Genomic DNA, 15205 nt, shown 5'->3' on the forward strand with positions numbered 1-15205 from the left:
TAGTTTTCAAAATATAATAATTATTAAAAAAAATTAAAATAAAAAATTTTGTCAAATATTGTGATAGAAAATACTCAAAATAGTTTTGAAGTTTCTTCACATTTTATATCCTTCCCATCAATTATATAATTTTCATGTGTCAAATCTTAATTTTTGGACCCAACTGGGTCCAAAACACAATTGTCCCATAAATAAATAACGAGTATGGTGCACCATAAATGATATAACACTGTTACACAATATAAATTCTTCTTATACAATTTGAATATTATTTTTCAATTCAACTTGGTATTTTAAAAAATTAAGATCGTTTCACGGAATTATAAATGTTTACCAACCTTTGAGTGGAATTTTGCATCTTTTTCGAACCTAAAGTTCATTATCAACTTTATTCATCCCTAAAACATAATTGTTCATATTTATAATACACTACTTTTAAGATCATAAAATGGCAATAACTTTTATATAACAAACACGACCTCTTCCAACTTTACATTATGAAAGTAATTATTTTAAAAAATCAAAGAATTAAAAATATTTTACCATCTCAAATTTTAAAATCTTTAAAAATGATTTTTTAAAGACATAAAGTAAATTTACTTTTTTTTTTTTTTAAATGCTTTACTTTTATATAAAAAAAAATTTATTTAAAAAAAAAAAAAAAGAAGAAACATAAAGATAAATTAATAAAAATATAATGGTTGTCTTCATTGTTTCTGATTACTACTCACTAAGTGTTATTTGATAGTTTGTAATTAACTCTTTTAAACACTTTTGAGTAGTAGTTATCGCCTTTTAACTCAATTGGCATGTTAAGGACCCTTACAATCAATTCTAATCAAATTGTGTTAAGTTTTGGTGTTTTGATAGCTTTTTAATCACCAAAGCAATCCGAGATTGAGAAGAGTTCTTTGAAATCCATGTCAAAAGATGTCCGAACAGGGCGTCCGGACACACCATCGGAGGGCGGCGGAACGTGAGCTGTGGCAGGTTGTCGGAATGACATAGCAAGGTTTGCTCACTTTAGTCAATGATCCGAACAACATATCCGGATAGGATATGCTATCATCCGAGGTATGATGTTCGCGAGTGCCGTGTGCTTCTCCCTGAGGGAGTCCGGATAGGGGAGCGTCGCCATGTGTCCTCTTGAGGAATCCGGATGGAGTTGCTCCGGATAGCAATGCGCGCTCCGTGTCATCAGGGGGAGAGGTCTCTACACCTTGCACACGCAGACGGTTCCCCTTGCAATGCGCTGCATAGCTCATTCCACCAGGGGATAGGAATTCTGTCCGGCCGAAGTTTCACCTTCTCCGGATGTTTCATAGTCGTCATTCTGTCTGGCCGACATTCCACCCTTATCCGGATATTTCACATCCGGCACCTGACGCAGGATGGGAGAGGAAGGCGTTTCAACTTCCCCGGTCAGACATGTCCGGATCATCTGATAGCGCTTACCTGGAGAGCATCTGCAGCCGCCAATTCAGATTTCCCAGACAACTTGGCTCGTCAGACACTCACGATTTGCCGGATCCATTTCCACCCACAATCAAAAAGCAAACTCTGATAATACTGACGACCAAGTCTCCATCACGCACAACTGCAGTGTTCTCTTGAAACTTCCTGATATTTGCGACCGACATTTTGGGATATTTTGCTTTAGATATTTGATGTCTAAATCCCCAAACTCTCCTTGTAACCCACCTATCATAGGATTCCTTAGTCTTTAAGTAAGAACAAGGGGTAAATAAACTCATATATATAGTTTGTAATCTTCTTTAGAAACAGGCTGGGAAGTTTGTTCTCATACACATTCTTTGTACAATTCTGCAAAAAATATATTTTACAGAGCACTTGCTCTGTTTTTCATATATATTGTTGTTTTCTCATTCTTTTTCTTACTAGCCAAACAAGCTCTGAGGAAGTTTCCTTAGAGAATGAGTGGTTAGACTTTTAGTTCCTTGGAGCTAAGGTTGCCGGGAAAGGTTCCAAGTGCAAGAATTTATAGCTTTGTGGTTTCAACCATTAATGAAGAGAAAGTGTGATCCTTTAATGATTTCTATGTTTTTAGTTAACTTAAAACACCTTCAATTCACTTGAGCCAACACTTGGTAAGACAAGTGATCTTCGTCCATGGAGATGCACTAGTTTACCTCTTACGAGCCTTTGGGAAGTGACTTGAAGGTACGATTTTCTAGAATTGCCAACACTTGGTAAGCTTTTGGACTCCAATGAGACATCCATTAGTTATCTCTTGCGAGCTTGAGAAGGGAAGTCCAAAGTTAAAGATCACCTTGAATGGCAAATGCTAGGTGAGAGGCACGAGCCATTGCAAGTTGCATCAGTGAGAGGGAATTAGAGCTGAAATCCATTTAAAGGATACATCTGTACAACACCGGTTAGAGGATTGACTATATGTTAATTCTCTAATGCGAGGAAATGAACCAAATGACCAGAGTTTTGTTTTTGCATAAGGAACTTCCCCTGTGAACCCAAACCTCCAAGGAATATTTTTCTTCATAAGTAATTTCCATTACTTTCGTTTTAGTTAGCTTGAAACAAAACCGTTTTCAACCAAAGTTTGTGTTTTATTTCTTAAGCTAACCTTGAAATGAAAAAGCACCAATTTAACTCTGAATTAGTATCAGTTGTGAATTGAAAACCCTTCCCAGAGAACGACCCTAGAGCCACTATGTTATGCTAGCTAAGGCTATCCTAGTAAATGGTGTAATAGGTTATAAATTTTGTTGATTACTCCCTGAGGACCAAAATCAAGGGACACTAGCTGGACATGTATCAACTGAGACACCAATTAGGAACGAATCAGTTTCCTTACAAGAAATTGGAAATTGATTTTGGATGTATTTGATTTAGTTTTGATGTGAAATTATTTAAAATGGATATAAGAAAGTTTTGTTGAAAAGTTTTGAATGTATTAACATGTTTAATTCAAAAGTTTTTATGAAAATGAATATATATTATCTCCTATTTATAAGCATGATTGAAACTATTTGGTCCATGAAACTATATTAATGTTCTTTATTGGGTTTTGAACTCATTTCCTTTGTTGTTAAATTTTAGACACCCTTCCTTTGGGCGAGAAGTGATGATTATGATGATAAATTTGACTTATTAATACATTTGTTAAAACTTTCCTTTTGGAATTTGTTAAATATTAGAATTTAATTATTGTCGGTTATTGATTAAGTTTTGAAATTGCTTGTACAAAAATACTATGGTTGATATGTTGGTTTAAAAGTTAAATTTGAAGATTTTAGAATTTTTGTTCTATTACTCCGAACATCAATTTAGTAATTGGTAAATTTCAATTACAAGATGAATGTTTGTATCATTTCCGCTTTGAGCCTTTGTGAAATGACCGTGACGCCCTTGGAATGGGATTTGGGGCATGACAATTGAGGATAAAAATACTACTGCTGAGTTACACTGATGAGTGGTTAAGTCAACAGCATGTACTTTGAGATATAAAATACATTCACAAGAATTGAAACAAACACAATATAAAGGTGAAGGGCATTCATGTTGTACTAGTACTATTATAAATGTAAGATCTTGCAGAATACAAGTAGGTGGACAATCCTATTGTACTCAGCCCAGCAAGTAGCCAATAGAAGTAATCAAGATGAGCCTGGTTAAGATTATCATTGAACCAGCTAGTTTGGCCATCCCCACCAGTAGTTTTGTTGATAACAGAGATGAGAAAGCTGCTCAGAAAGCTCCCTACACCAAAGATACTGAGGTAGAGGGAGAGACCAACACTCCTTAGTTCATTTGGGACCTCATCATAGAAGAACTCTTGAAGACCAACCATGGTGAATACTTGAGCAACTCCAAATATCACATATTGGGGAATCAACCACCACACCGCCATTGGAACGGTTGCATATGGTATATCGACCAGCCCATATTGTTCGGCGGTTTTGAGCCGTTGGACCTCAACTAGTGCTGCAAATACCATGGCAATGACAGACAGAAACATCCCAGTTCCGATCCTCTGAAGCATTGTTATGCCTGAGGGTTTCCTGGTTAGAACTCTTGCGGTAGGAACCAAAATGCGGTCATATATGGGGACGAAGAGAAGGATGGAGAGGCTGATGAAGCATTGAAGTGAGGCAGCCGGTACCTTAAAGCCCGAACCAATTGATCTATCCATGGTAACTCCTTGCTTGGTAAAGAAAGTTGGTGGCTGAGCAAACACAATAGCAAATGCTAAGCAGGAAGCCCAGATGGGAAACAGCCTCAGAACTGATTTTGCTTCTTCAACATCACTCACACTACACACTTTTCCATCTTCCTTTGAACCATCTGGTGCAAGCAAGGCCTTGTTGAGAAACCTGTCACAATAGAGAGGTTTCTGCAAGTAAAATTTCAATGGAAGTGTACGCATTAAAAGGAACAAGGTTACTTTATAATTATTGCATGTCATTTTCAAAATAGGGTCTATAGGATGTTCAAAGGTTTGAAATGCCTAGGTAAGATCTTGAAACTCATAAACTTTTAGCTGAGAAGTATGCATTTTCTTTTATCCTTTTCAATACCATTGCAGAAACTGAAGCTTTCTTACTTGAACTTGTGAGAACATTGATGAGGCCAGGTTCCATGAGCTACCTCTTCATCAGTTAAAGAAGAATCTGTTGTATGCCAATTCTTGATTGCTGCAACAAAGACCCAACCGATTTTCAGAAATGGGTTCTTCTCATCCCCTTTAACACTATAACGATAAGTCTTGGTACCGAGCAAGAAAACAAACAGTGCAGCCACCATTGTAGTGCAGGGGATTCCGAATCCAAGACCCCAATTGAGATTGTCTTGGATGTAGTTCAAGATGGAGGAGTTTATTAAAATACCACCGCTCATACAAAAGTACCACCAGTTGAAGAATGAGCTTTTGGCTTTGCTCTCCTCTGGATTTTTTCCATCAAATTGATCAGCTCCAAAAGCTTGGACACACGGCTTGTGCCCACCTTGCCCAACAGCTACCAGATACAGAGCAAAAAAGAAGAGGATTACTTGTAACATCGGAGGGGAACAGGATGATATTTCTTTGTCAGTTTGGCAGTGAGAAGGATTGAAAGAAGGAAGCACAGCAGATACCGTTAACAAGCCTAGTCCCTGTGATTCATAAAATCAAAAGTGAAATCCACTTATCATTTCAACAATGCAGAAGCTTAACATACTATGCTAGAAAGCCCATATAAACCATTTCCAAACATCAAAACTAACATTTTCAGGGCATCCTTTCTAAGGAAAAGTTCTCTCTAGCATGTTTAAGCATGCTACCATTAATGTCAGTCCTTGAAAAACCAGCGCAGACTAGCCAGTTGAGTGAGGCCGAACAACTTGTTAAGTAATGAAGCAACAATCTATATCTACCTATAGAAAAAACTACTGTTGAATAGGGTTGAACAATTTCAAGTGGTTTTCTACTTAAACATGCATCACCCAAGTGAATTCATGGCTGGACTGGTTTGAACTGACAGTTCTCCTTGCTATAAGTCCAGCTTTTCAATAACTCTAGTAAGCTCTATGATAGAACTGAAACTCAAAAACAAATGATTAAGACAAGTTCTCTACCAATCCATTTTATCCATTCCAATGGTAGAAACATCTCAACAAAGAGAAGGCCAATAAACTCATAATACAGGTGATATTTCCATGAAAAGGTTGCAAAGAATTCTCAAACTAGTGTTTGGAGCACTAGAAAATTTGAAACTCAATAGTACCCAGCATACCTACTTCATTCATTCAACCAAAACTAGCTCTAGTGCATATATATCATCTTAAAAAAAAAAAAAAAAGACACACTTGATTCAAGGGGAAAAGAAGTGTGAATTCTGGCTTTTACAAGTTTGAATCAACTGGGACTGCTTAACGGCATTGAAAACTTGTTTCATAACAAACAAAGGAATAAAATTAGCTTTTATTGGGTCATCTTTTGGCACAATAGAGTCCGTGTACCTTCATTTTCTAGACCATAAGACATTTGAATCAATCATTACAGTGGTAAAAGGAAATGGGACCTGGGTTAGGTATGATCACAGCAACAAAAAGACACCGCAAAACAGATGCGGTCATGGAAGAAAGAAGGAGATGACAAACCAGGATGTAGAGAAGGGAAGCGATGACAATGGTGGGATATCGACCCACATAAGAATCTGCAACAAACGCCCCCAGCAAAGGCAGCATACTCGCAGTCCCGGACCACGTATTCACATTCTGGGCTGCTGTGGCCATGGACTGACCCAGCCGACCCGTGAGGTAGTTTATAAGATTCGACTCGATGCCATAGTATGCAAATCTCTCAGCGACTTCAACACCTGTAGACATACACACAAGCAAATAATTTCTCCGTGATTATTGCTTTGGAGGTAGCAGTGGTTACCTATGATGAAGCATGCGGATCTCCAACGACCAGAGCTGCATCTCCTGGCCGGACGGCCCTTGTAGTCGACGGCGCTGTCGAGCGTATCGTCCAGAAGTGGAGTATGGGCGTGGGGGAGGATGCCAGAGTGGGCCATGGCTGAACCAGTACCGCAGAATGGGAGGCTTGAGATGGAGATAACACTATGTTTGGTTGTGGCCTAGTGGATCATGTTGTGTGGACCTTTTGCCATTGGATGCTATCGGCTTACTGTACGTGGAAATTGGATTGGACGTTTTGCCCCACTCCCAAGTCTACAAGGTAGTTGAAAACTTGAAATTGGGTTGAAACTTGGAACTCAAAAAAGGAATGAATGGTCCTGGACTGCCACTTCTGTCACAATATTTGAATTATGACCTTAGAGAATATTAGGCCTGTTGGGTAGAGTTTTCAAAAAAATTAAATAAAATAAAAAAGAAAAATAGAACTCAAAAGATAGATTTTAAAAATAATTTTATGATATTTTTTAGAATAAAATTTTATTAGGATATTTGAAGTCTTCTCCATTGATTTTGTGTTTTCCAATATTTCTTAAAAATAAATCTTTCTTATTTTATCTTTAATCATTCTCAATATTTATATAATTATTTTTTTAAATGATTCTAAAAAATTAAGTGAAAACATCTAGAAATAATTCAAATAAGTTCTCATAGAAAAACTTATTTTTATAATAATTCTCAAAAACCTATCGTAGAAATAATTGCTAATAGAACGTGTTTTTATGTTTTTTTTTTCTTTTGTATTTTTAAAATAAATGTTTTTAAGAATAGTTCTCTGACATAACCTAAGCTATAAAAAGGGAATATTTTCAAAAATAGTTTTTAAAAAATAATTTTTGAAAACATTTTTTAAAAACGGTTTTACTATTTTTTTTTTAAAATAAAAGTTTATTTAAAAACTTGGAATGTTCTCTATTTTATGTCTCCAAATAATTTTTAAAAATAACTTTTTATCTATAGAACTTTATTTGTAATCTTTTTTTTATTTGTATAATTATTTTTTATAACAACCTCTAAAAAATAAGTAAAAATGACCAAAAAAAATTTAAATAAAATTTAAATCTCAAAAAGCAATATGTTTTTGGAATGAGTCCATAAAAAGGTATCTTCTGTCAAAAAAAAAAAGTTATTAGACATATTTTCAGTTTAGATGTGGAAAATAGTTTTCTTTTTTTAAAAACAGAAAATAATTTTTAATAATACTTCCTAAATGATATCCATTTGCAACATTTTCAAAAGTAATTTGTAAAAATTAATTTTTTAAATTCTTAAAAATAGTTTTCAATTATTTTTAAGAACAAATTTTAATTTGAGAACTCAAATATAAATAAATAAATAAAAGATTTTTAACTTATTCTTTATAAATATACTTTACACTTATGTATAATGTAAAAGTTCTCAAAATATTCTTTATATTTTCAATTGTTGTTCAAAACATTCTATAAAAAAAAACACTTTAAATTTGTTTTAAAGAATAACCTATTTTTAAAAGAATTTTTCAAAAAACTATTTTCTATTAAAAGTTTGTCAACTATATTTTTTAAATTAAAATTATACATCATTATTTTTATTATATTTTTTATGGTCACTTGGTAACTTACAATAAAAAAGTTATTTATATAAATTGAATGTTCTTCTAAAAAGAGAAACAAGACATTAATGCAATGGGAGTGACATCATATTAGAGCAAGGAGAATCAAATGACTTAAATGAGAGCTAAGATGACTTAAACTTCGTTGTTTTTACTATTGCTATGAAAGTAACCATACTCCCAAACAAATGAAATAAATATGATTTTGTTTGGGATTGTGATGTTGAGGTGGATTGATGATATAAATATTATTTATTCTATTTTACATGATGGAAAAGTCTTAAGTTAAGTGGAAAGTGTTAAGTTGAGTTGAACTGTGAATATTATACCTCAATTTCTAAAACTATGACTAAATTATAAAATCAAAGAATTAACTCATAATTTTATAATTTGAAATGTGAATTAAAGGATAATAATCTTATATTTGTAATACAATATGTCAATAATTGACTTTCACATTTATAAATTTTAATTATATATAATGTACAAGTAACAATATTTTTTTAGTTGTTATTAAATATATTTTCCAAATAATAACAATATCATAACATTTTATTTTACAATTTCCAATTTTAAAATTCTATTTCTTTAAAAGTGTAGATAAAATGGTCCAATAGTGAGTTTTTAAATATACCTTGTATGTTGTTTTAGCTGTGCAAAGATTTCACTATATATGTAAAACATACCATTTTTAAAAGTTAAAAAAATTTAAAACAAAAAATAGTGGATTTTGTTCTTTTTATGTTGGTGATACTCAAAATAAATTTTATGAATTTTTATATTCGATAATTTTTTTGGAAAAAACTTTTTTTTCAAAGAAATTAAGTAAAAGATGTCAACTTATAATTAAAATTGGAAAATCAAATTTTGTGAAATTATGTTATAGAAGTATTTTTATTATATTGAAACAAAGTTATTCTATTATTTGCATTGTAAACTTAAAGTACATTGAAATTCTTACTATCCAAAACATAAAACAACTTAAAATTTAATTGGTAATTAAACCCAAACAATATCAACAAGACAATATATAATCATATAAATCAATAATTTTCACATCATATACTTCCATTGATCAACTTATTTTCAAAACTTATAACAATTAATATTGATTAAAAAGTATCTTGGGGCTGTCACCCAAGTATATGCTTCCATTTCCCTCCCTCCCCACATTAATCCACATATAGATTTTCTCAAAGATGTTTTTGGGTCTTTCATGAAGGTACTTTATCCTTTTTTCTTTAAAGACCTTGTTTAGGGACTATTCACCCTCTTACTTTTTACCTTTCACTCTAAGCCACCCTGATTGATGTATTTTTTTTTTCTTAGAAGTTGTACCAATGTTTTCAACACATGTTTATGTTGTTCAACTGCATCAATAAGTTACACCATAAAAAATTAGGCCTTTAGTTGCAAATAAAATTGCAACGGATAGTTTAAAAATTATCACGAAAAGATTTAGTGATAATATTTTGGTTGCCATAACATTGCCACTATAAGTACTGTCACTAAATGTTATAACCACCACTTTAAAATATTATCACTAAATATTACAATTTTAGTTTTAGCATTCGACTTTTCTCCTAATTTCCCTTTAGTTGAGCCTTTAATTTTCTTAAAGAAAACTTTTATGGTTCTCGTCTTACACACATTTCAATTATTTTTTTTTATATCCAAAAGAAAATATTGAAGCTTCAAGTTGCTACCATTTTACTTTGAAACACTTTCAATGTCCTTCTTATTATCAGTTTCTCACACTTGAATTAGCTCATTTTTAATTGAACCACAAGGTGGTTATTGGCTTTCCTCATGACCAAGTAAAATAGCAACTCTTGCTATATTATTAACCACTCAATTCAAACAAGTAACTGACTAAGTTACCAACCTATATAACAACTAATAAAATTACAAAAAAACACTACCTACTCATAACCATCTTTTAATTTATCTTAATAAACTCATTAACAAACTAATAAATTTTTTTAATTAATTAACCAATCAATTCTCTAACCAAATGACCAATCTTCATTAAGAGATTAAATATTATTATATTAACCTTTAATAAAAATTTAGATTGCTACAATGATAATGTCAATTTGAAAAATAAGTAACTAGATAAAGATCTTCATATTACCCTAATATTTGAAACAATGTGCTTGCTTAGCAAGATACAATTATTGGAATTTCAATATTATATCATTAGATTGAATCAAAATTTATATTTTAGACTTAAGATTCTTAGAAAGGACTTGATAAGTAGAATGAGATTTTTCACCTTGGTAATAGAAAGTTAAATGAATTTCTTTCTAAAAAGATGTCATCTCACTGTAAATAATGTTTGTGCTACATTAATCATTGTCCTAATAGTAGTTGGATTACTTTTGTTAAGCCTATGGAGGCATATCCTAGTAAAAAAAAAAACACCTTCAAAGAGCTTTATTATCTACATCATAGATCATAGGTCTAGACGTGAATAGAATAATTGTTATAGTAAGATTTTTTTTACAAATAGAAAACCCCCATGAATAGGATGGTTAGTGAGTCAAATTTCTTTAGAAACCAAATTTTGAATATCCAAAATGGTAATGAAAAAAAGAAGATAGGCATGTCTCACAAGGTTAGACAAATTTGAATTAGAAAAAATGATCTAGTTATACTTCATGGTAAAGGCCTATTGAATTTCAATTTTATTCCTTTAGATTCTTTTAAAATTTTATTTCATAGGAAATCTTTGAGAACTTTCATGTTCTAATAAAATCTTTGTCTTTGTATTTCACTTCATGTCTTTAGTGTTATGTCAATTAGGGTCATTTCATTTTTTTTTTATTTTTAATTTCGTATTTGTTTTTGTTTTCAAACTTCATTATTAGTGTGTTTGTCTTCATTAAATCTAAGTCTTAGACTTAGAGAAAGTATTTTGCTCTTTAGAGTGTTTTGTCCTTTAGATTAAGGATCTTATTAAAAAAAAGTCATTTTATTATAATATATCTCCACAAAAAGCTAGTTGGTTATCTTATTATAAAACCTATAAAGGCCCTTAGGTTTAAAACTTTTAGGAAATCTTTAGGTTTTGTTCTTTAGACTTAGGATCTCAAATTTCAGGGAGAGTTTCTTAGGATTATGTCCTAGGGTCTAAAAGTAACTATTTTGAATTGATAGGTGTTGATTTTGTACTGCTTATATTATTATCCTAAATACTTAAGATTAACTTTATTATCTTGACAATCATGATCGGATTAATTTTTTTATTAATTAATATTTTTAAATTATTTTAATCTATCAATAGGAAGAGTTTATTAAGTCAAGAATTATTTGAATATTTCATATCATACCTTAAGAATGTTAATAAGAAAATCTTAACTTCGATTTACCTTGTTAATATTGAACTTTCATTCTATCATGAAAATCATCCTAAGAGTAGACTAATGATTTATACTTATTTGATTCCTTTCATTAATGTAATGGAAAAGGGTTATCTTGGCCATGATAGTAAATCTTATTTATTAGGGTAAGAGTGAAACTTATCACTTGCAAAATATGGGATATAGAAATATTTCTGTGTAGAATAAGTTTCTCAATTACTTACTTGAAAGGTAACTTCTATGAATGAAAGCCACCATATCTTTTAAAAAGGAATAAAATAAAATTTCAATAAAATTATTGGGATTCAAGGAAAAGTATGTGTTGAAAATGTTGTGTTAAATAGAGATCAGGTTGGAAGGAAATCAAATTGATTGTAGATAATGAATTGGTCATCTCCTAGAAATGATAGATTGAATCTTTGGTGTTTGATTGATACAAGATGTTTGGCGGTAAATTGATATCGTAAGAGAATATGAGTTGTTTCTCATCCTATATGTACATTCTTATTGAACTTAAAATGCAAACTTGTGCTAGTGTTAATGCAAGGTATAGTTATATGAAAGATTTTTCTTGGATTGAAAGAACTTGAAAATTTGTTTTACCTTAATTTATTCTCAAAAATTATGAAAATATTAAATTTATTATTATTTAATTTTTTATTGATTTGAAATTAGTTTGAATGGGTTTTTAGTTGTCTATTTGGTTATGAGTGTTTTGTGTCAAAATCTTGCATGACATATCTTATGAAGTGTTGAAGCACTCAACAAGCAATTGAGAATACGCAAATATAAGAGCAAGATTCTCAAGGGCTACATCTATAAGTGGCATCTAAAGTCACTCTCAATAGTCGAGACACAAACATCCTTTGTTAGAGGCTCAAGCATCCCTTATAATTCTTTTAAAGTTCTTCATCATTTTATTCCATTTCACTTTGTTTCTCCATTTTTTATTTTTTTTGAGTGATCCTTCCTACATCCATGTGGTTATTTTTCTTCATGTCATTTGGTATGATCATTGTTGATTTCATGTCTATAAGATCATTCCCTATAGTTTTTATACATGGTCACAACTCAATTTTTTATATTAGGTCATATTTCCATGTATTTGGTCTCCGTCAATTTCTTTTGTATTTATGTATTCATGGTATTAAGGTAAATTAAAAGTATAACATAATGTAACAATAAATGAATTTCATTAATATTTATATTACAATTCTAATTCTCCATTTATTATTCTATTTATACATTATATATGCTGAGTACTTAGATCTACATCACTTGCATTGTACATGACTTATGTGCATTAGGAGTTGCTTGAAATATCCAAGACATGAAGTTCTTGCAAGTTAATAACTTGTTCATAACTAACTTATAGACTTAGGCAATTCATATGAGGCTACACTACATTTCCTTTTAATTGAAGAGATAACTTGTCTTAGTTATCAAGATAAGTTTCCCACGATAAGTGTATTAATATGTGTGATTACAAATTTGATAATACTTATATATAGTAAGTTATGACATTAGTTATCGGGTAATCATGAATTTACCGAACTATTTTGTTGTATGAGTTCTCAATCTTGAGAGAATATTAAATTAATACTAAGGTTTTAGTGACTTTGACTATAGGTGAAACCTTGAGATAGTCATATATTCCTATAAATTAAGTCACTATTTATTAAAGCATGTGACAATAAGTATTCTTAAGATAGGCATCATGATATCTCATGGTTTTGATATAATCCATCTCTTTGGGTGATTTAAAGGATATGTGATCATGAAATCTATAGTCATACTAATTCCTTTAGTTGAATTTTACATATGCTCTTAGTCAGTTAGATTATGTCAATTGATCACATAATAAAAAGATATAAGACTTAAGAATAGGAGAAATAATTTTAAGCGAGTGATATCATATACCTTATTAAATTACAAAAGCTAGTTCCTAGGGAATTTGCATGCAATGATTAATAGGTCATAACCTAAGCTTTATATCACAATTTAACATAATTGGATACTAGAATGTACTTGACTCTTTGTAGTAAGATATTAAGTCATCTTCAAAATTGGGTTATAAGAAAACTAGTATTTTCATGTGGGTTCTAATGATTTTTACTCAAGCTCACATTCCTTAGTAACACATCATTTAAGGGGTATGTGGGGTTATTTATCCATATGTATACATAAAGGCATTTAGATAAATATTTAATGTTACACAAAAGCTTATGAATGGTCTTTCTTGATTAACTAATTAATTAATTAGAGTCCAACAAAACTAATTAATTAATTAGGACCCGATAAATTAGATTAAGTAGCCCAAGTTCAAAATGAGTTTAAGTCACTAACACATAAACAAGTTCCTCTTAGTGGCATACGGTAAACCTCCTTCATTTCATCTTGGCGTGGGTGAGAGAGAGATATAGAAAGAGAGATTTCTCATAACTTCTAAAATTATATTTGCAACATTTAGTCATTTACATTACCATAAGTTTACCCTCTCGGTATATTGCTATTTGGGTGCCAAGTAATATTTATACACAAAATTATATTGTTTTGGAAATATTATTATTTTTAAATATTATGATAAATATACCTAATTTTATTAAAATTAATATTTAAATTAAATCTAAACCACTTCAAACCTTTTCTCCATCGTATTGCCTTCAACTAACATTTTGTCTTCACTACAAATTTGAAATTTCCCAAAAATAAAAATAAAATAAAATAATAAAAATTTGAATAAATAAAAATTGCAGTAAACCTCAAATTTTCCATTTATCAGACAAATCCCAAATACCAAAATACAAAAAGCACAAAATCTCCATCATCAATCTCCATCTACACAAAAAAAAGAAAAATAAATAAAAATAAAAATAAAAGAAAATTCTAAGAAGTCAAGAGAGGAGTTCTACTATCAAAAATCACAACATCCACATGATTTGCCAAATCTTCCTCATCGCCGCATTCATACACAGATCCAACCAGCCCAATCTGATCTTCCAGGTACCGCTGCAGCAGCCCCACCTCCCCCTCCCCCTCCCCCTCCCCTCCTCCTCCGCCCCTGCTCCGCCCTCCTCGCAGCGGCGCAGCCTCCCTCCGCTGCCTTCGGAGGATCGCTTGGGGCTGCCGCCGCGGCGGCGGCAGAGGCGGATACAAAGCTCCGCAGCGCAGAGGAGGGGAAAAGTCGCACAGAGGAAGGGGAGGAGGATGGGAGAGCAGAGGAGGAGCACGAGGCAACGGCTCCGGCGGGGGCGGAGCCAGGCGATCAGCATGGCGGAGGTGGGCGGCATACGGTGGTGGTAGACTACATTTGCCTTTTGCCTCAAGCTGAGTGGGGGAGAAAAGAGGCATATTATTTTATAAGGAAGTGTCATGTGACTTTATGAATTGGTGAGTTGCTCCCACCTTGGAAATCTTCTGCATTCTCCTTAATTACTTTTATTAATTTTTTAAACAAAAATTCATTAAATAAAAGTATATTTGTTAATATATCTTGGAAATTATAAATTTTCTATATAAATCATGAATTTTTTAAAATAGTAGGTCGAAATTTTCAAAATTCTCTTCATATTATTTTATAATGGAGTGTCCATGTGACGAATTGGTGAGTTGCTCCCACCTTGGAAATCTTCTGCATTCTTCTTAATTATTTTTATTAATTTTTTAAACAAAAATTAATTAAATAAAAGTATATTTGATAATATATGGGGAAATTATAAATTTTCTATATAAATCATGACTTTTTTAAAATAGTAGGTTGAAATTTTCAAAATTCTCTTCATATCCATCCATATGTTATATTATCATTTAATCC

At 31.7% G+C, this 15205-nt stretch overlaps 1 protein-coding gene and 1 pseudogene across 1 annotated transcript; both read right to left on the reverse strand.

The window, feature by feature from the left end:
- Window positions 1–3413: 3413 nt before the first annotated feature.
- Window positions 3414–6647, reverse strand: LOC117907105 (protein NRT1/ PTR FAMILY 5.10-like). Its single transcript, XM_034820483.1, has 4 exons — window positions 6401–6647; window positions 6118–6335; window positions 4583–5130; window positions 3414–4352 (listed from the first exon to the last, which is right to left on the reverse strand). The coding sequence occupies exons 1-4, from the start codon at window positions 6534–6536 to the stop codon at window positions 3536–3538; spliced, it is 1719 nt and encodes a 572-aa protein (XP_034676374.1). The 5' UTR covers window positions 6537–6647; the 3' UTR covers window positions 3414–3535.
- A 7484-nt stretch (window positions 6648–14131) lies between these two features.
- On the reverse strand, window positions 14132–14726 carry LOC117907547 (annotated as a pseudogene).
- Between the last annotated feature and the right edge of the window lie 479 nt (window positions 14727–15205).

The sequence above is a fragment of the Vitis riparia genome, chromosome 18 (genome assembly GCF_004353265.1).
Source record: "Vitis riparia cultivar Riparia Gloire de Montpellier isolate 1030 chromosome 18, EGFV_Vit.rip_1.0, whole genome shotgun sequence".
Taxonomy (NCBI): domain Eukaryota; kingdom Viridiplantae; phylum Streptophyta; class Magnoliopsida; order Vitales; family Vitaceae; genus Vitis; species Vitis riparia.

Bases quoted from the DNA above. Each gene is read 5' to 3' on its own strand.
- LOC117907105 (XM_034820483.1), bottom strand. From the start codon at position 6,536: ATGGCCCACTCTGGCATCCTCCCCCACGCCCATACTCCACTTCTGGAC. The intron at 6,336-6,400 runs GTAACCACTGCT...GTATGTCTACAG, and splicing joins ATCCGCATGCTTCATCATAG to GTGTTGAAGTCGCTGAGAGA. The intron at 4,353-4,582 runs GTAAGAAAGCTT...CTATTGTGACAG, and splicing joins CAATGTTCTCACAAGTTCAA to GTTTCTCAACAAGGCCTTGC.